We start from the raw sequence: 21,649 nt of genomic DNA, 5'->3' as shown, positions 1-21,649 counted from the left end.
CTTTGGGGTCCTTCAACTCCTTACGGTCGTGAGCCTATGACGTCTTGCGATACGATAGCGCTTCACTTTGAACGGACACCGTGGTTCATATTGATCTGTCAAAATTAAGGTAGGTTACGGGAAAAAATAAATTACAACTTAAAGCATGTACAGTACCGTCGGTAATTTATTTATGAGCGTTTTTTAAAGTTGAAATGTGAGTGGTGAACTAGTACAGTAGTCGAGTTGGCGAGCTGCTTGCTAGCGTCCCAGCTAACGGCAGCTAGCTAGTCAGATGTTTTGGTCTTGGCAGGTGTACTGATGTACGACTCTGTCATGTCTGTTTGATAGTACACACACTGCCATTAAGATTAGAAATCCGTCCTTTGCATTAACTAACTAACGCATTGCTCCGATAGTGATACGTTGTAGGGAGAAATCGTTAACTTCAGATATATTTGGTGTAAGGGTGGATGTCAAATTGAATACTGGATCCTAATGATTAATAAAATGTCTTAAGTGTTATGCTACCGAGTGTGTACGTCTCCAAATAAGTAAGGCAAGATTACATTGGCACATTTTTAATGGAGTTTGGCGTGACATTCTCTCCATAAGAAAGACAACGGAACATAGCATGTTATAACATGCCCCGCCCCCCTACAGTGCTGTGTACTATCCAGCGATTCTCAACCTTTTTCGTATCAAGGACCCCTAATTTAGTCCACATAAGAGCTACAGACCCCCATTTGATGATATTTTGTCTTTCGGACTCAAATCTGAGAATATTTTTATTATTAGATATGATTTTGTCCAGAATTCCATGACTTTCTTTATTGTAGGTAGAGAGATAACAGTGAAACTATGATCAAAATAGTCATTCTTCTACATTCTCTAATTGTGTTAACTTCTTGTAAATTAAATAACGGTGAAGTTTAACAGTTTTTCAATTTGCTGGGGACTTGCTGGAATCTCAAGGACCCCTGGTGGTCCCCGGACCCCACGTTGAGAACCACATCTAAATGTACAACTCTGGAAAAATAAATAAATCCAAATTTTAGTTTAGTTTATGGGTATGTGTGTGTTAAATGTAACTTTTGATGTTCTTTTATGAACTGCTGACCACATTTGATTGTAATTTCAAACAAAATAGTCTCATTCAGAACACTTATTTGCCAAAAATGACAACAGGTCAAAATACCAAGAATACACAACCTCATACATTGAATAATACAGACTAAACAAATTTATACCCATACATAAATCATAAAAATAACAATGTCTTAATTTAGGAAGGGTTCAACAATCAATATTTGGTGGATTAACCCTGATTCTTTATTACAGCTTTGATGCGCTTTGGCAGCTCAACCAATACCTAACCAATACCTCATTAAGTTGAATCGGATGTGCTGGAAGTGGAATTTAACAAATACAGGGAAGGGCTTGGCTGTCTCCAAGAGAGGTTTGGGAAATGCTGCCATAGAAAAATACAGATATTCAGAAACTATGGGGTGGTCTCTTAATTTTTTCCAGAGCTGTAAATTTGCACATATAAACTAGACGAAATGTTTATCTCACAATACGATTCGATACGTGATTTAGGGTTCACAATTCAATACTACCACGATACAATGTAATAAATAAAAGTTGAATGACAACAAAGTATGACTGCTGAATTATGTTTATTTTTCTGACAAATCTTTCTAGCAGTAGTACTGGCTTGCTAGTGTAAGCAACAATTTAAAAATGTTATTACAAAGTGTAAATAAGATCATTTGGATGGAGAGCTTGTGAAATTGTGATGGACAAACCATGTCATTTGAGATTACTACAGCAGAATAAAATGTAGCTAATATCACATTTCATTTTTCTGGCCCACGATACATATTGACACATTTTTGTATTGCAATGTATTGAATTTCTATATATTCTCCCTTCCCTAATATAAACACAAGTAAAAAAAAAAAAAAGACTATACCTCTGACTAGTATACTGACGGCACCTTTGCAGCTTGGTCAGGATGACTGAGAACGACGTGGAGAATGAGCTGTTGGATTATGAGGAGGACGAGGTGGAGGCAACGGGGGTGGGGGACGTGGGGGGCACGGACGCCATGTCCATGAGGAAGGAAGGCGTGAAGGGCTCCTACGTGTCCATCCACTCCTCTGGATTCAGAGACTTCCTCTTGAAGCCGGAGCTGCTCAGGGCCATAGTGGACTGTGGATTTGAGCATCCATCTGAGGGTGAGTAGCCGATTTAACATGAGAAAAGCCAACAAACTGACAAACGGGTAAATATAATCAGAATGACTATTCCCTTGCCTTATTTTGAAAATCTAACAATGCTGGTTTGGACAGAATGTTGTGTTGGGGAAAGTCATGGAGGGACATTTTCAAAGTGGAGATGTTTCAGTTGTAAAATTCAAACGCTATCAAGTGACTATGGCTTGATGTTTCTAGTGTTAAAGATGACAAACCAGTACAGTTCTGTTTAAATGCCAACCTAAAGAACTTCCAAGCACAAGTAAAAAGTCTGAAAAAGTCTAAATTATCTAAAATCATGCAGTAGTGTTGGTTTATTTTCTTATGCTGTATTACATTACTGCACTTCCAGTTGGTCACAGTAAGTTTGACCCACATGCATGTCCACTCTTAGATGAATACAGAGCAGGGTTACCATTATCAAACTATTATCAATTCTCATTTCAGAGACTTATCAATTGCTACATTGTATTATTATTATTTTTTTCATAAAACAAAATGTTTTCATGTATTTCTTGCAGTTCAGCATGAGTGCATCCCTCAGGCAATCCTTGGTATGGATGTGCTATGTCAGGCCAAGTCTGGGATGGGGAAGACGGCAGTGTTTGTTCTGGCTACACTGCAGCAGCTGGAGCCCGTCACTGGACAGGTAATCCTCCCTGCCAACACCCAACAGCTAATGCTTCCTTGCAGAGATGTTGGAAAGTTATAAATTCTGACTTCCTACTAAGAAAATTGCAATGGAACAGCCCTTCAAGTTGGAATTCCAAGTAGGAACCTCGGTCCAGATTATCAGCATTGCATGACCTTAAATCCATCAAAACACCTGTGTGGTAAATGGTTAAACATATACATTTGAAATGTTAAGTTGCACTTACAGGTACAGGTACTTACAGGTACCTTTCCAAATCATTAGGATCCATTCTTAAATTCAGCATACATCTAATACACCAAGCACCACTTATTTCAGTAAAATTTGCACCCTTACCCTGTGTTTGGAACCGGATACTAACCTACTACACACTATATACTTCAGTATGTAAGTTTGTACTGCATACTGTACAAGTGATAATTCAGTATAGGCTACTATTACCAGCGGACTGTTTATATTGTTGCTGTTTATATCACATGACGCTATAAAACAACACAGATGAAAATAAAAATTACCCTACTTTTTATCCAATAACATAATATATAATTTAGAATTTTCTAAATTTCCATCGGCCTTTCACCATCTGTCATCACCAGAAAATCCAAATCTCCAGACACTTTTACTATTTTACCAGCAAACTCATTTTTTTTAGAATATAAAGCAACCTCTGAGCAATGGATGGTTCTCTGCCAAAATGGCTGGTAAAGAAGACAAACACAACTAAGTGGACTACCTAACCTTACTTCACTATAAAACTGGATTACAAACCCAGCGGTTCATATACATGCACACTAGTCTTCATAAGCAGCACAGTACTTGATTAACTACTTACTTACTTGAGGAAATTTTGCTTAAAAACATGTATTAATTCACAAGAATTGCTTGAGTCCATTAATTTTGCGTGCCACTGTCATTCCACTCACCCCCTTCTCTTGCTGTAGGTATCTGTCCTGGTGATGTGCCATACCAGAGAGCTGGCCTTTCAGATCAGCAAGGAGTATGAGAGATTTTCCAAGTACATGCCCACTGTCAAGGTAAACACTGTGAACTGATGATCCTCCTCATCTTTACTATTCCAGGGAACTGCCTCCCTGCTTCTTGGTTAGTCCTTATAACTCATTGTATGCCTACGTTTGCCTCCAGGTGGCAGTGTTCTTTGGAGGTCTTTCTATTAAGAAGGATGAGGAGGTGCTGAAGAGGGAGTGTCCTCACGTGGTGGTGGGAACGCCGGGCCGGATCTTGGCACTGACTCGCAACAAGACACTCAACCTGCGTCATATCAAACATTTCATCCTGGACGAGTGTGACAAGATGCTCGAGCAGCTTGGTGAGTAAATATGCCCTCCCATATATCCCCATATTTATCCACCCTAGAAAACTTTAACACTGTTAAAAAACAACTATTGGTGATGTACCTTGCATGTTGTTTGGTGGAGTATTTTTCTTATTCCCTTGGATTACTGGCCAAACGTAATAACTCCTGGAATGCATTGAACATCACAAATGACAAATAACAGTGTGAGAGGGGTGGAGTTTTTCTTTTAATTTCCCATGTCATTCCTTATTTACTTTCTGTCTACTAATTCACTTTGTATGGCCGTAACTGAGCGAACACTGACCTGAATCACCGTTCTCTCCACCTCATTCAGACATGCGCAGAGACGTCCAGGAGATTTTCCGTATGACTCCCCATGAGAAGCAGGTCATGATGTTCAGTGCCACCCTGAGTAAAGAGATTCGTCCCGTCTGCAGAAAGTTCATGCAAGATGTAATTACACCTCTCTTCTTGCATCCACAATGCCTCTTGTTGCTCCCTGCACACCTCCACTACTCCTCCCCCTGTTCTGCCACGCCCGCTGGAGTGGGGGGGCACAGAGTCGATGTTGCCTTACGACCTCCATGAATCCAAGTTACGAGCGAGAAAGAAATTTCTCTCCATACTCCAACCGGCCTCGTCAATGATTGGGGAATGTGGGGAAACGTCAACCCACTGTCATGTCATGGCCCTTTAATGCAGTGAATGGCCAACGCTTGGTCGCTCACTCAGCCTGAAAAAACCCTGCAGTTCCTTTGTTCTGCCTGACTTAAAGCTACAATATGCAACTTTTCGCCTTGAGGCAGGACGTGTATTGTTAGTCCCGCCCTCCTCCCCCTGAGTTGGTCAGGTTCCAGCCCCAACACTTGTCACTTCTTGATGACTACCTACCTTGAAACGGCCTCTAGCCTGAGGCTGAGATAACAGGCATCCGTAAATCCACCAGAGGCATTGGAGAAGCAGACGTCGAACACAGACAATCTGCAGTTAAAAAAGCAATGCTGATGTTCACAGTGTTTTTGAACGTTTAGCTTTGCAGTTCTTTCTTTTCTTACTGCTTTACTCCATTGTTGTTGTTGCTATGACTTCCTTGCTCTGTGGCTGCTAGCCTCATCTTGATAGCCACAACCAGCTCACCACTGGCCACGTCCATTCGACACACCTACAGCAAATGGTATTCACCCCAAGATGTCCCCAAAATCATTGAAAAGACAATTTCAGGCAGACCTATTTAGGCATTAACACACAGGGTCACAGACTGATAACGTATAATGTATCCTATTAATTCATTGATATTTTAATGTCAAAAAGTTGCATATTGTAGCTTTAAGTTCAAATTACAATATGGCACATTCGCTATGCAAATAATGTGTCATTTAACATCACTACACTCTTGGCTTTTGGTCAGGAGTCATAATGGGCTGCAGGTTTACCTGTTCTGGTTGCCCACATGGCGAAAGGCAACCATGAGCTCGTCTCCCTGGCTCCCTGACTAAATTCCTCATTTTGAGGCCAGGCTGAAAGAGTTAAAGGACTGCTGCTCGACGCATTCAGCTCTCCACTGCTAGAACATTGTCCCCACTGCTCTAGAAATAAAGATACACAAAGTTCATTATTTGGCATTGCTTACTCAACAAATTTAGGGTACAGTTTGTCCACATCATGATTTAAGTATCCAGATAAGAGCTATTTTAAACTGCAGTGTACCGGAAGTAACACAGGGAGCAGGACCACCTTGCCCTCACTGCTTTAGCACTGATACCATCAAACCTTTGCATTGTCATTTATGAAATAACGTAATCAAACAAAAACATGTAGCCTCTAGATAATCATGTAATTTTGCAGAGCAAAAACTATTAGTCATAATAGCTGAACTGTCAGGTTTCGTTATGAAGGAAAGCTCTATTATCTTGGCAGGGAAACCAAATCTCTGCTCCAGGTTTCTCATAAGCCCTGTAGTTAATAGGCAAGGTCTTCCTTGAGCTGTAACGTTGGGTAATGTACAAATCCCTCCAAGGAGAGAAAAGCTAATAAGAAAATATAAAGCATTATCACAAATAAGCTCAAACAAATAAAATGACCATGGCTAGGCTGCTTGTAGGAAGACTGACAGAGCTGAGCCCCTGAGGGTGAACCACACCACGACCAGCTCTTGGGGCTTCTGCAGTTAATTACTTTTCCAACAAAGTGAACAGTGCACTGAAATTGCCTGAGTCCGCCAGTCTTGCCAGAACGGCGCTATAACCTCTTTGTCAGCCGAGTCTACTTAAATGGAGTTGAAATAACTGCCTCGAGATAGACTAATAACCTAGTAGGCACCCCAGCTCCAGCTTGCAAAGGAAAATTGAAGCAATCTTTTGGCCTACAGTCCAGGCGTCACACTGTGTCCAACTGATGGCAGACATGAAGCTTCTCTAAGATAGTGGCACTTAGCAGAAGACAGGAAAAATGTAGTGTGAAGAAATAAGAAGTGATAGTAGCAAGCTATAATATCTGAAAGAATGGAGTAGGCAAATGATGAGATCATAAAGAATAAAAATTAAGAGAGCAAGTATGTGTACTGGAAAAAATATTCCATTTACCATGGTTGCTAGAATATCAAGAAAAAGAACATCAGCGGATGAAGAGATTAAAATCAATCTGAATAGACTCAGTTGGACTGATTGCTGTAAACAACTGTATACTGTAGATGCCTCAGGAAAAATGTTGGAGTCCACCCAACACTCCTAAAATGAAATTAGACAATTTAGTAGATATTTTGTCATTACTCATATCACAAAACGCATACTGTATGTACACATAAGCTACCTTACTATAGTTTGAACAATACTATTGACACACATAATATATTACACACACAAATAACATAAAACATTTTTTTAAAGTATTCACTAAAAAAACTTGACTGACTGACTTGACTGAGAATGATTGGAGTGGACTAATGAATGAGTGGATTAAGTGTGTTGATTGTGTCTCAGCAACATAGTGGTTTGAACCATGTTTCTGTTACATTTCAAGTTGTGCATTTTATATATAGTGTTAGCATTTTAGTATTATGATAAACAAGGATCAGTTGAAGCTCTGTAAGACTGATTCCGCGTTTTCGACCGATAATTCCACATGTTGTTAGAATATAGCAGCTCCAGATTTATGCTGTTTTTGTTTTATTGAGAAGGTTTCCCTCATTCTTTAATTAGACATACCTTCAAGAGGCAGACAGAAATTAGTGCGAGGATTGATGCGTCTGTTTGGGTGTGTGCTGTGAACTTGTATCGATCTAATCTTAGCCGTAGCAGCTGTAGTAATCACAGGGAACAGGATGTCTCATTTTGTGAGGAATAGAAAGAAGAATTTGCAGTAGATTTATTGCGTTGTCGTTTTAATCTCCTCTGCATTAGGCCCAATCTGTTTAGTGTCTTTATGGTGGTTGGGTGTGTTTGTGTGTGTGTATGTGTATGTGTGAGGTTGTGGGATGTTGACACTTGTGTTTTTGGGAGGGATGGGTTTCCTCCTAACTACCCTCCCCACCCCCAAACCCTTCTGTCTTTCTATCTCCTCTGTTACCTGTCCTCCACGGGTATCCTGGCACTTTCTCTTACTCTTTTCTATGTCCTCTTTCATTTCGCCCTCTCACCTCAACTGCTGCCACATGGGACCATTCCTTGTTTTATACATTTCTCCCTATAACCTGTACTTCATGCATCTCAAACTCTTGTATATCCCTGCTAATTTACCCCGCAAAAATGACCTCATTGCCTGATACCTGAACCATCTCCTCCTCCTGGATATCACCCTGTCTAACCTACTTACATAAACCACACCTCCACATTCCCTTTCTCCCACGTCCATATCCTTCCTCCCATCTTCTCATTCCCCCTTAACCCTTTCCAACTCCTGCCTGCTCCAGCCAATGGAAATCTTTGTGGATGACGAGACCAAGCTGACACTCCACGGGCTGCAGCAGTATTACGTCAAGCTGAAGGACAACGAGAAGAACAGGAAGCTTTTTGACCTGTTGGATGTGCTGGAGTTCAATCAGGTACTATTAATCTATTTTATATCCATGGGGTGACAGGAAGTTGTGGAAGAGTTAGGAAAGAGAGTTCTGATTTATGCTGTATTCACGTCACGGGGAATAATCGTTGCAACGACTTGGGAGAGTTCACACATACAATTGAATTTAAAGCTGTCAAAATGCCATGATTGAAGTTCTCTGTAGATTTTGGTTGCTGCTGATCAGCTTTTTCACAATCAACACATATGCTGATACATGTGAGTTCATGTTTTACAGCAAACTAAATATTGCAGTGTTAACCACAAACCAAAAATCTAGCAAGTAGTTGTGTCCAGCCATAGCATTTGATACATAAGACTTCCAATTACAAATGTGACCTATATGATGAAATTTGTTAATTTTATTGGTTTTATTTGAAATGAATATATTATTCCCTACACTTGACCACAGGTATTTCCTTTTTGGTGACATCAGAATTCAGAAAGTCTGAGAAATCAGGACCCATCGCCAAACCCCGATTTGACAATGATCTTTGTTCTAGACAGGAAGGACACTTTTTTTTTCATACTTTTATTGCAATTAATTCATAAATCAGTACAACCACAAGATGTCTAATATATTTTCATGTCCTTGCAATTTTTTCTTTTTTCCATTTTTTGTATTTTATACACCCGGTGATACACACAGAAGAAAAGAAAAAAAAAGAAACAAGAGTAATTACATATTCATCCATATATACACATACATACCTATACACACGTGTGCACACAAATATTTATATGTACATACATAGCTTCATACACGCATACGGATATATCTACACTCACTTATATAAATTAACTAAAAAGGTTGTTAATTATACTAACTAAAGATAACCAGGACAAACAAACGAGAAGAAAAAGGTGTATGTGTGTATGTATCTACTCCTCTAAGATGTGTTCACTGAGTATGTCTATGATTATTTGTTTTCCCAAGATCTGCCTCTGTCCTTTTGTAAATTCTTTTAATTAATTGATGGCCTCATATCTCATCCACTTAAACCAACGTCTTTTATACTCTGTCTCTTCATTTCTAATTCTATAAGTTATTCTCTCCATTTCTGAGATTTCCTGTATCGTTACTTTCCATCTTTGAACTGATGGACTTGCGGGTTTTAGCCAATTCCTAGTTATTTGCTTCAGGGCTGCGATTCTCAGTATTCTATATAGGTACTGGTCCGTTTCCTGCATTAGCTCTGGTGGTGATTTTCCAAGAATAATATATATAGGGTTGATTGTTTTTTTCATATTAAAAATACCCATAATACCCGCTATGACTAAATGCCAAAATGATTTTAAAACGGGGCAGAAAAAGAAAATGTGCGAGTGGTTTGCCTTTGTCTCACCGCATTTTCTCCAGCAGTCTGATTTCATTGATGTGTTAATTTTTGAATGTACATTTGGAGTAAGAAAGAATCTAGTATATAATTTCCATGCAAATTCCCTACAATATTTAGAATTTGTTGTTTTATGAATTTCTCTGCATACTTACTTCCAATCTTCTTCATTCAGCTGATGTCCTATTTCGGAGATCCATTTTTGTTACCTTTTGAATTTTTGAATGCCATTATTGTTCTCAAGAGTTTTATATATTTTTGACAGAGAGTTTTTGATTACCTTGTTATGGTTTTTAATCAGAAAGCTAATTAAAGGGTGCATTTCTTTACTAGTTTGGTTTTTTAAAAATTTTGAAAGATAAGTCCTTACTTGCAGATATTTATAAAAATTACTTTGTGCCAAATCATAACTAGAGACTAATGACTGAAATGAGTTTACGGTATTGTTGGTCAGCATTTGTGAATATGTTTTTAATCCTTTTGATGCCCATAGTTGCAGTATGTTATCCGTTCTGTTTGGTTCAAATTGGGGATCCCATGCCATTTCTCGGAAGTATACCAGATTATTTATTTTGTGGATTCTACATATATTTTTCCAGCTTTTTAGTGTATTATCTACCCATCTGTTTAGTCCTTTGATTTGTGAATAATCCTTTTTGTCTATATACGGTAATGTTTTTATGGATATTGGTATGGATTCTTTCTCAATCGATAGCCACTTTGCTTCTGCTCTGTCCTTTGACCATATCATTATTGTGTTTATTTGTGTTGCATTAAAATAGCTTTGCAGGTTAGGAATGGCTAAACCACCACATTCTTTTGCTTTGATTAATTTATTGAATTTTATTCTTTTCCTTTTGTTATTCCAGAGAAAGTTAGTTATTAATCTATTCCACCGTTTAAAAGATGCTGTAGGAATTGGAATTGGTAAGGTCTGAAACAGGAAGAGAAACTGTGGGAGGATCATCATTTTGATTGTATCTACTCGGCAAAAAATGGATTCTGGTATCATTTTCCACCTATTAAGTTCATGTTTTGATTTTGTCTTCTAAAGGCTGATAATTAATTTCATACATTTCGTTCAAGTCCTTGTGAATAAAAATTCCCAAATATTTTATTTTGTTCTGATTCCATTTTAACTTGAAATTATTCTTAGCCATCTGCGTTAATTCATTACCAGTGGTTATTGATTCGCATTTAGTTTCATTTAATTTATATCCTGAGAATTCACTATATTCTTTTATTGTTTCCTTTAAGGCAGGTAGTGAGGTTTCAGGTGATGTTATATACATGATAACATCATCGGCGTACAGTGCGAACTTATGGTCCTCTTGTCCTATTGTTACTCCTTTAATGTGGTTCTGCTGTCTCACTGCTTCAGCCAGAGGTTCCATGCACATGGCAAAAATCAGGCCGGACAGTGGATCTCCCTGTCTGGTTCCCTTCTGTATTTTTAGACGTCTTGATAGGGTACCATTGACCTTTACTTGTGCTACAGGGTTTTTGTACATTAATTGTAACCATGAGATGAATTTGGGATGAAAACCAAAGGCTTTTGCTGTCTTAAAAATATAGGGCCAAAGTACCCTATCGAATGCTTTTTCTGCATCGATTGTTAGCAACAGCAAATCTTTTTTATTTTTTTGACAGTGATCAATTATATTTAAAGTACGCCTTATATTATCAGCTAAGTACCTGTTAATAACAAAACCACACTGGTCTCTATTTATTATATTTGGCATTATTTCTTTTAACCTCTCTGCTATTATTGAAGATAATATTTTTTGATCTGTATTTAATAATGATACTGGCCTGTATGATGAGCACTCAGTTAAATCCTTGTCTTCTTTAGGGATGACTGTGATTACTGATGAGTTCCAGGTTGGTGCCCAGGTTCCCGAATCTAATGCAAAATTATAGACTTTATGTAGGATTGGTGTCAGTAATTCCCTAAATTCTTGGTAAAATTCATTTGTATATCCATCGTCCCCTGGAGTCTTACCCTTTTTAAGTTTCTGTATTTGTCTTGATATTTCATCTATTGATATCGCTTTTATAAGGGACGCATTCTGATGTGAAGCGACTTGTTTTAGTTTAAGTTTTCCCAGATACAATTCCATTTTTGTTATCTCCATTTTTCCTAGTTCGTCCTTATATAAATTTTCATAAAATTTTGCGAATGCCTCCGCTATCTCCTCTTTCTCAATTATGATTTTAGTATTATCATCTTTTAATTTAGTAATGTAGGATTTACAAATTTGCTTCTTAAGTTTATATGCCAGAACTTTAATTGAGTTTGGTCCTCCGTCGTAATGTTTTTGTTTTGTAAATATAAGTGATCTCTCTATTTCTTCTATCAACAATTTATCTAGTTCTGATCGTTTCTTTTTTAGTTGTGTAATAGTGGTATTAGGGTTAAGTTTGTGCTTATCCTCCAGGAGTTTAATTTGTAATTCAAGCTCCTTTTTAACTTGCTCCCGCTGTCTTTTCTTTGCAGATGCATAAGCTATTATTTCTCCTCTTAATACAGCTTTTGCTCCTTCCCATAAGGTGATCTCATTGATTTCCCCTGTGTCGTTTAGTTCAAAGTAGTCATTAGTGCATTTTTTTATTTTTTCTTTAAACTTCAAGTCCTGCAGGAGGGAATTGTTCATTCTCCATAGATGTTTCCCTTTTTTAGAATTTAGCTTCACCTTTAGGGTGACGGTTGCATGATCTGATAAAGTCATTGTTCCAATAACACATTGACTAATAAATGGGATATCTTTTTTAAACATAAAGAAGTAATCCAATCTACTGTAAGTGGAATGTCTACCGGAGTAATATGTATAATCTTTGGTTGTCGGATGTAATGTTCTCCATACATCTATTAATCCTGTCTCTGCACATATTCTCCTTAGTATTGCAGCTGTTTTTTCTGCCTTATGTATTCCAGCTGTTGAGTCTACATTGGGGTTAAGGACCAATTTAAAGTCTCCGCCAATAATAATTATTCCTTTCCCTTGTGTCATTATTAACTTTATCACTTGAGTCATGAATTCAGGCCCTTCATCTGGAGGGTAGTAAACATTCATCAGAGATATTTCAGCTGTCTCTATTTTTCCCCACAACCAAAACAAATCTTCCTTCCTTATCCTGTATACAGTTTATCTTTTCAAAGGGAATATGGGCTTTTATAATCGTAGCAACGCCCCTTCTTGCTGAGCTATATGAGGATGAGAATACTTGTGCATTTGTTATTTTACTTAGCTTTTTATGTTCTTCTTGTATCAGATGAGTTTCTTGGAGAAACACTATATCTCCCTTTTCTTTCTTCAATTGTTGAAAAACTTTTTTCTTAATACAGTTATTGAGGCCGTTAACGTTTAAAGAAATAATATTCAAGTTACTCATAAAATAGATATATTATGTTGTCCTAGGTATACGCATGATCTTGGGTATTTACTTCCTGTATCATTTAGTGACTCTATTTGTTCTGTACTATATACTGCTTCGAGGAGAGTAGGTAGGATATAAACAACATAGAAGGGGGTGAAAACAACCAGACCCAAATTAAGTGCATAATAAAACCTAAAAGTGACTTCCTGATTTGCTACCTTAAAGCTTGGGTAGCTTACTCTACTTGTCCATGCATTCCTCATTGCATGGTAAAGTGTGCGTTCTATCAAAGAGAATGAACGCCTTATCTTTCCCAAAACCAAATTGAGTAACGTGCGTCAGCTCTTCCTGTTAACTCCTAGACCCCTTTTTTTCAGAACTTATTTTTCGAATAGTCTAATGTATGCTTTAACTTATGCAAATTTCAGCATATTAAAAAGAAAAAATAAAATAAAATAAATAAAATACAAAAAAAAACCCCAAAAAACAGGAAGGACACTTGAGATGTTTCTTGTGGTTCTTGCCCATAGTTTATTTTGCACTTACAACAGCAACAAAACACAACATTAAGCACCACTGGGGCTTCAGCCACACTTGCCCAGCCAAGCTTGCCTCCCGTTGGGGCTGAGTCTGACAGTCTGTAAAGTTAGTAGCCTTTTTAGGCTTAGGCGTACAGGTGTGCTTTCTTGGTTCAGTGAGACGGGTACTTAGCCTCCCACTGTGATAGCTTTTGGCTGCAGCTTTACCTCCTGGGATAAAACGGTCCCCAGCTCATTTTTCGATGGATTGGTCTGGAGGACAAAAGGGAGAGAGAAGTTAGGGGAATGCAGGAGTGCTGCCCCACAGAAGGCCTGTTTCATTCTTTCAAATGCTACTTGGCATTGCTCTGTCCAGTGGGCTGGATCTGAGACTCCTTTCCAAGTGAGGTTGGTCAGTGGGCTGGTCAGTTTTGAGAAGTTGGGGATGAAGCGCTTGTAGTAGCCAGTCACAGAAACCACCTTACAGACTTGGGCCAAAGGCAAGACGCAATGGCTACTATTTTATGTACCTGAGGGCGGACTTGCCTGCAGCCCACGTGGTACCCTGGATACTGTACCTCCCTCATCCAATCGTTTGGGTTGGCTGTGAGCGCTGCCCTCCTCAAGAACTCCATGATGGCCCTCAGATGCTGCATATGCTGCTGCCAGCTGTCGCTATAGATGATGATGTCGTCTAAGTAGGCAGCAGCATATGAGCCATGAGGGTGCAGCTCCCTGTCCATGAGTCCTTGAAATGTGGCGAGTGCCCCAAATTGGTACAAACTGTACGGAGTGGAGGCTGTCTTGTTCTTGGATTCTGGTAACAAGGGAATCTACCAGTAGGCCTTGGTTAAATCCAGTGTTGAAAAAACAACAACCTGTGCCCAACAGATCCAGCAGTTCATCAACCCTGGGCATGGTATAGGCACCAAACTTGCCCATTGCACAATGGGGCAACACGAGTCACTTTGGGACTTTTCTATTTCTCCTGTTTTCAGCATCACCTCCAATTCCACCTGCACCGCTTTTCAGGCAAACAATAGCATTGTGTCCGCACCACCTCCCCAGTAGGAGTCTCAATGTGGTGGTGTTTGAGGTTTGTGCATCCTGGCAGAGGCAAAAACACATCAAACAAAGTGTTCTGCTACTTAGCAACCTTTCTCTGGCCCGGTGGGAAGATGGTCATCACTATGGACAGGTTCTGGATTGGATGACTTTGGTACCTCCGGTCCCAACTCCTCTCTCAGTTAGCATCATGGCCAGAGAAACGGGGACCACCTCACTCCAGGCTTTCAGAAGATTGAGGTGGTAAATCTGCAGTGCATTGCCCCTGTCTGAACGTACTACCTCATAATTCACATTCCCCCCTTGCCATTTGACCACAAACGGCCCTTGCCACTTGGTGAGTAATTTAGAGCTGGAAGTAGGCAGTAATACAAGTGGTTTATCTCCTGGTGAAAATTGTCTGAGCTGTCTGCCTCTGTTACACAGGTGCTATTGACGTCCCTGCATCTGGAGCAAATTCTCTCATGCAGTTTGACACAGTGAATGGATTTTTGCAGGTCCAGGATGTACTGAATCTCATTCTTGTTTGGCGGCACAACTCCTGGTCCAGGCATTTGTCATCTCCCGCCTAGACTACTGCAAAGCTCTTCTGTGCGGGCTACCCGCCTCTGCCATCAGACCTTTACAGCGCATTCAGAATGCTGCAGCCCATCTGGTGTTCAACCAACCAAAATTCTCTTACGTCATTCTCCTCTTCTAGTCACTTCACTGGCTTCCCATCTCTGCTCGCATCAAATTTAGGACACTGGTACTCGCCTACAGGGCAGTGCATCGAACCACCCCTCCGTATCTACAATCACTGGTCAGGTTCCAAACTCTGGCTCATTCGCTCATCCCAGTCCTGACTCTTGTCATCCCTGGCACCACAATGGTTGAACAAACTCTGTCAGAACGGCTGAATCATTAACCATCTTTCGCTGGAGACTGAAGACTCACCTCTTCAGGTTACACCTGGACCCCACTTGAAATAACCATCATGTAACAATCTTCTTCCCATTCTACTCTTAATAAAAACAAATATAAAAACTCTACAAATGCTACTTATTCCTATTAAAGGCTTAGCTGATGAAGACTGTGATATACAGTTGGTTTGGCTACTGTTGACAAAATGCACTTACTGTAAGTCGCTTTGGACAAAAGCGTCTGCTAAATGACAATGTAATGACTGCTCTCCCAGCTTTCTTTAATCATGTCCAAGGCACCTCTGGGTTTGCAACTGTACAGCAACTCAAAGGGAGGGAAATCCCCACTGCAAATAAAAGAAGGTTCAGCCATTTATCCCAATTACAGCTATCTTTGTGCATGAACTTATCCATTATTCATTGCATAAACCTATTCAGAATCATTACTCATTGCCTTAAGTGTTTTATTGAAGTGATCCACCAACCTGTCTGTCCGGAGGTGGTGCTTACTGGCCAATTCTTTTGAAAGGGACCTCGACTAAAGAGAGTAGGCATAATGGGGCTTTTGGGGTGGCTGGGGACTAGCTGACATTCACGACAGGTGGCGCACCACCTATGCACATGTGAATGTCCGGCCATTAGAAGCGGGTCATTAACCGTTAAGTGTTTTATCCTGGCCAGGTGACCAGACATCGGGTTATGGTGAGAAAAGCATGTGCCAATGGCTTTTGGGAACCAACAAGTGGGCTATTTCCTTGTTTCTTTGAGTGTCACAACTCACTCTGTACAATCTGTCCCTAACCAAACAAAACTGGGTTTGTCTGTGCTTTGTCAGAGTGCGGCAGTTGGCTATCAGTTTTTATCACCTGGTCATAGGACCTCTGCCTGCAGCCACTGCTTGTACTCATCAGGGAGTGACGGGAAGGCCGGCATCCTCAATGCTTGGAACCGCCGTTGATGTCCGGTGTGAGGCCAAGCCGGTCCAGGATTGTCGCCTTTATCTGTTGGTAGTCTTGAGAGGACTCGAGCAAGCTGCACCTCCCCTGAGAGCAGGGGAAGCAGTCAGACACAACATTTGTCCTCTGGCCACCCACATCTACAGTATCTCAAAGATAGCAAGAAAGGCATCTGGGTCATCAATAAGGCAAAGTGGGGAAGATGCGGAACCACCAAGGGTAGATTGTCCAGGGTGGCAACTTCTGAGGAGAGCCTGGTCCTTGGCTTGGGTGTGACCATGATATGCAGCGTGTGATGCTGTTGCTGCAACATGCTGAGTTGGCTGTCCTGCAGGCAGGCAAGGTTGGACAGAATTTGCAGCAGCAGAATCTCAATCTTTCCTGTATCGTGTTCTTCCATGATCCAGGGTTTCAATACCACTATGACAACAACGGTCAACATTCTAGACCAGAAGGACACTGGAGATCTTCCTTCTGGTTCTTGCCTGTAATTTATTTGCAACAAAACACAACATCAATTAAACACCACCAGTGTTTCCACCACTCTTGATACCCCCTTGGGGCTGAGTTTGACAGTCTGTAAAGTAGTAGCCTTTTCAGGATAGGTGTGCAGCTGTGCTTCCCTGGTTCAATCAGATTGGCATGTTTCACATGTAGATCAGCCACCTCTCCACATACTGGGAGACGTATATAGGGCAAGGTTAATTGGGAGTAGGTGTGTCTCATTGTCCAGTTTAGCCACTCTCTACTATACTATACTATACTACTCACTGGCTGAAAGCTGGGGTGAATGATATTTTCTTGTAGGAAACTCATATCTACTATCCTTTCCATGTGATGTGAATGCAGCATTAGTTGGAGAAAGCCAGTGTTTTCACACTCTAGTGCATTTCCATTTTCCTGTTTGCATTTGTGTACTTATTACAGTAAGCATGTTAACATGGATAAGATTTAAGAATCCATTAATTCCTCATTTGGATGCACAAATTGAGTACAGAAATGGCAACAGCTGAGTGAGTGCGTTATGCTGTTCTCCAGGTGGTAATCTTTGTGAAGTCTGTACAGCGTTGTGTAGCTCTGGCTCAGCTGCTGGTGGAGCAGAACTTCCCTGCCATCGCCATCCATCGAGGGATGCCTCAGGAAGAACGGTAACTGAACTGAGCTGATCCAGGAAAATCAGATGTTCAGAGAGACAGAAATGTTTTGAAACTCCAGACCAACACTTAACAAATTTGAAATGTGCATGGTCATGGAATATCGTGGAATGTTGAGAGGTGTATTCTAGAATGTCAGGTAATATTCTCTGGAGAGGTCATTTTCCTACTTGTTTCACACATTCATTGCATTAGATAGTGGTTTTTGGCCCCACTGGAGTGGAAACCAGACTGTTTACCCCTTTAGAAAAACAGCATTAACAAACCAGGAAGGAAAAACTGTTTTATGGCTAAGTAGGACCACGGTGGGAACCCCTGTGAAATTCTCTGCAGTTTAAATGCTTTTAGCTAAATGTGTTAATCAGGCTGTTCCAACTATTTCACATGAATAACAAAATATTTTCATTTGGTTTTTATTGTTTGGAATAAAATGATTTGCCATATACCTTATACTTCTTCATCTGCTGCCAAAATCAAATTATTAGTGGTTGTGTCTTGTATATTGAAGTCTTCTTTATTGTTGTTAGCAGATAGCAGGCTATGGTGGACTATAGAGGTTCACTAATTCCAGCCCTCCCCTTCATTGCCTCCTCTAGTTTGTCTCGCTACCAGCAGTTCAAGGACTTCCAGAGGCGAATCCTGGTGGCCACCAACCTGTTTGGTCGAGGGATGGACATTGAGAGAGTCAACATCGCCTTTAACTATGACATGCCAGAAGACTCGGACACTTACCTACACAGGGTAGGCCTTAAACACCTCCCCACCACACACACATACACAAATACATTCATCCATTTAACCCCTGCTATGTCAATGGCCATTTACACCTGGTATTAAAATGAAATCTGTATCTGGATATCTAATACGGTTAAGTAAAGTGCATGTTAAAGCTGTACTAGGTAACATTTTTATGTCACATTCCAGCCGTCTTAAGTAGGGCTGCAATGGAGAAGAGTGTCCCATCCCCTCTAATTGAGACACTGTAGATTCACCCTATTTGTCCAAATAAAATTCTGGTGTCAGTATGGCCACTGGTGGGAAAACTTCTCCACACAGGAAGTGACAAATCAAAACTTAACAGTGAAATCCAGGGTGATCAAATACACTGCTCAGAGAGGTGTTATAAAACTGATTCAGTTCCAGATGTGAGGGCTGGAGAGGAGATGTACTGAAGGTCCATGGTCATGACGGCTGGGTCGATGGTTTTCCAGTCACAAAAACACAAGATGCTCGGGCTGTATCGTTAGGATTTTACCGTCTCCAGTGCTATTTTCGATTCTCCTTATAAGTTGCTGGAGACTATTTCTGTAAAACGGCAAACAATTACCCTAAAATTACTCCAAACAGCTTGTGCAGTATAATCCAGGTGTTCCTGGCCACTCTACAGCAATCTGGTGGAAGTCTTGGTGCCTTCAAATGCTCCTTGTAAGCTTGTAGTTCCAAGATTGAAAATCGTAAAGACAACTCGACGCATATTCAAGTACTTTTAGTGAGAAATACAAAAAAAAAGAAATGACCCTGAAACAAAAGTAGCTTTTTCTGATGGCTATTATAGAAGCCAAGTGGTAGAGAACTACTTTGTTCTGCAATGGCAGAATGAAGAGGAGAATATTTGCATCAGTTTTGTAATTGATGTTTGTAATTTGAGTTTATTGGCTAAAAGTTATACGTGACACCTAAAACTTAAGCAAAGAGTGAGAGTATCACATCTTGGCATCTTGGGTATCATGTAAAATTTGACTTTCTCATTTGTACTTGCCACTTGCCACTTTATTGGGTGATCCAGTCGTGCTCTACCCGTAATTACAATATTTCCGACAGCATTTGAAGGCAGCATCTGCTTGCTGCTGTTGTGACTGTTGGCAAGGTGCAGAACAAGTGCGGAAAATCTCTTGGACCCACTGTCCAATCATTTGGTTTCAGAACTATTGTATTATGCTGCACAAGCTGTTTGGAGTCATTTTATGGTCTTTTTTTTTTTGTTGCTGTTTTTGGAACTCTAAAGAAACGATCTCCAGCAACTTCTGTTGTTCTGAGGAAGGCTGCCACGGAGCTGTGCTTGCAAACTCACTGTATGTTATATTGACTTACAAACTTGCTGGTGGTTTTCGACTGACATGAGGGAGATTAGATAATAACAAATTCATTCAGTCATTGTTTGGGATTGACAGCACACAGCCACTGGAGAAGCATCCAGCTCTTCAACATTAATGATCAATCAGAGGTATCGTTAGTGCGGTGGCTTATTGATTCCGGTGAATTAGGCAATTTGGAAATTCTCAAAGCCCAGCCATAGTGAGGTGAGTAGGCTATATGTCTCAGGGATGACAGAATGTGGACAGAATACAGACAACCAGAACGCATGTAAACGCTAGCTATAAATGCACAGGCATGATTGGATTGTTCATTACCCAGACTTCATATCAGGATACAGATGGCTTTGTAATGCCAGGTGTAAATGAGGTCTATGTGTTCGCCAGGTTGCCAGGGCAGGCAGGTTTGGCACCAAGGGCCTGGCCATCACCTTCGTGTCCGATGAGGGCGACGCTCGCACTCTCAACGACGTCCAGGATCGCTTCGAGGTGAACATCAGCGAGCTGCCCGACGAGATCGACATCTCCACCTACAGTAAGCACTTTCATTCACTACTGCTTATTATCTTAAGGCTCTTACAGTTGTAAAGTGGGAATTTAGGATATCCGAGCATCTTTAAAAATGTCTTAAATTATCTAAATTTAAGGCCTTACAATATATTAAAATGTCTTTAATACATTAAAACATAGGTCTTACTTTTTTTCACCATGCAATGCAGGTATATCTTTAAGTTTATTTTGATGCAGCTATAAAAGTAGATATTGGTATTGACAGATTCTTTACATTCAGTGATATTTATTCAAAGGCAGAATTTGAAAATAAGGTAAGTGGCATGACGTGTGTAGTTTCACCAAAACATGTGAATTGGACTGGCAGTAGTGTTGGTTTTAGTTTCTTATGTTGTATTACATTACTGCACTTCCAGTTGGTCGCAGTAAGTTTGACCCACATGCTTGTCCACTCTTAGATTAATACAGAACAGGGTTAATACAATATGACAAACATGGTGGACTTCATGTCCGTAAACATTTAATTTCTTGGTCTCCTTATTCTGCATATTTGTTCAATCAGAAATAGGCTGTCTTTTTTTGTTGTTGTTAAATTGGTAAATTAAATTCAACTCCAGGTAGCAGTAAAAAGGTCTTAAAAACTCTTAAATTTGCCTTTCTGAAACCTGCAGATACTCTAATTGCTTGTATCACTTGGGGGGGAAATAAATAGTGTTTCAGCGTGTGTTTAAGTGTTTAATGGTCTGTGAACCAATACCTCACCACTAACCTTCATTTTGTCTCTCTCCCTGCAGTCGAACCGACACGATAGAGACAAGACGGATGATTCTGTGCATTTTGCAGACACTTTGTTTTGTATTTGCAATTTAACACTAATGATAGATGCAGTTTAAGTCTTTATATCAAATTGGACACGTCAAACAGCAAATATTTTCCTAATCCTATGACATCATTTGCTTTTTGAAAGAATAAAACCGGACATGGGATTGTGGTGTAGCACCCTCTGCAGATAGAAGTGAGGATATTTCTGAAAACTGACTTTTTCATTGCCGTTTGTTAAATGATGTTATTTTGTTTTATTTATCTTAAGTTTCTAATCTCAGTACTTGTCACTGGATATTTAATTTTGATATTTTATTTTGTTGTCTTATGAAGCACGGATAGCTTGTTTTATAGATGTGTTAACTAAGTTTACTTGTTACCAGAGGTTGTTCCTAGGACTGAAAAGAGGAAATGTGTGTAGGGAATGACAAAATCCTGTTCAGTACTGTGTGGATCAAAAAAAATATGTTTTTTGGCTGATAAATTGTCTCTCTCGTTCTTGATCCAGCTGTGTGATTCCTTCAGCCTGCTGCAAGTGTTTAGTTCAATTCACAAAATGTACAGTTTGGTTTGACATGCACTAAATATTTGACTGTGATGTCAATTTGTTTGCTCTTTATTCGCTATGGATATAAATATTAACAAACAGCTAGAAAA

At 39.9% G+C, this 21,649-nt stretch overlaps 1 protein-coding gene across 1 annotated transcript; it reads left to right on the top strand.

The window, feature by feature from the left end:
- The first annotated feature begins 43 nt into the window (after positions 1-43).
- ddx39b (DEAD (Asp-Glu-Ala-Asp) box polypeptide 39B) lies at positions 44-21,476 on the top strand. Its single transcript, XM_071919144.2, has 11 exons — positions 44-109; positions 1,987-2,219; positions 2,759-2,886; positions 3,831-3,923; positions 4,033-4,216; positions 4,539-4,657; positions 8,112-8,243; positions 17,452-17,561; positions 18,164-18,308; positions 20,048-20,195; positions 20,965-21,476. Exons 2-11 carry the CDS (start codon positions 1,997-1,999, stop codon positions 20,979-20,981), a joined length of 1,299 nt encoding a protein of 432 aa, XP_071775245.1. The 5' UTR covers positions 44-109; positions 1,987-1,996; the 3' UTR covers positions 20,982-21,476.
- Positions 21,477-21,649: the final 173 nt, after the last annotated feature.

Source organism: Centroberyx gerrardi, chromosome 19 (assembly GCF_048128805.1).
Source record: "Centroberyx gerrardi isolate f3 chromosome 19, fCenGer3.hap1.cur.20231027, whole genome shotgun sequence".
NCBI classification, from domain to species: Eukaryota; Metazoa; Chordata; class Actinopteri; order Beryciformes; family Berycidae; genus Centroberyx; species Centroberyx gerrardi.
Note: the sequence above shows the minus strand (reverse complement) of the source record. Positions and strands in the feature narration are given on the sequence as shown.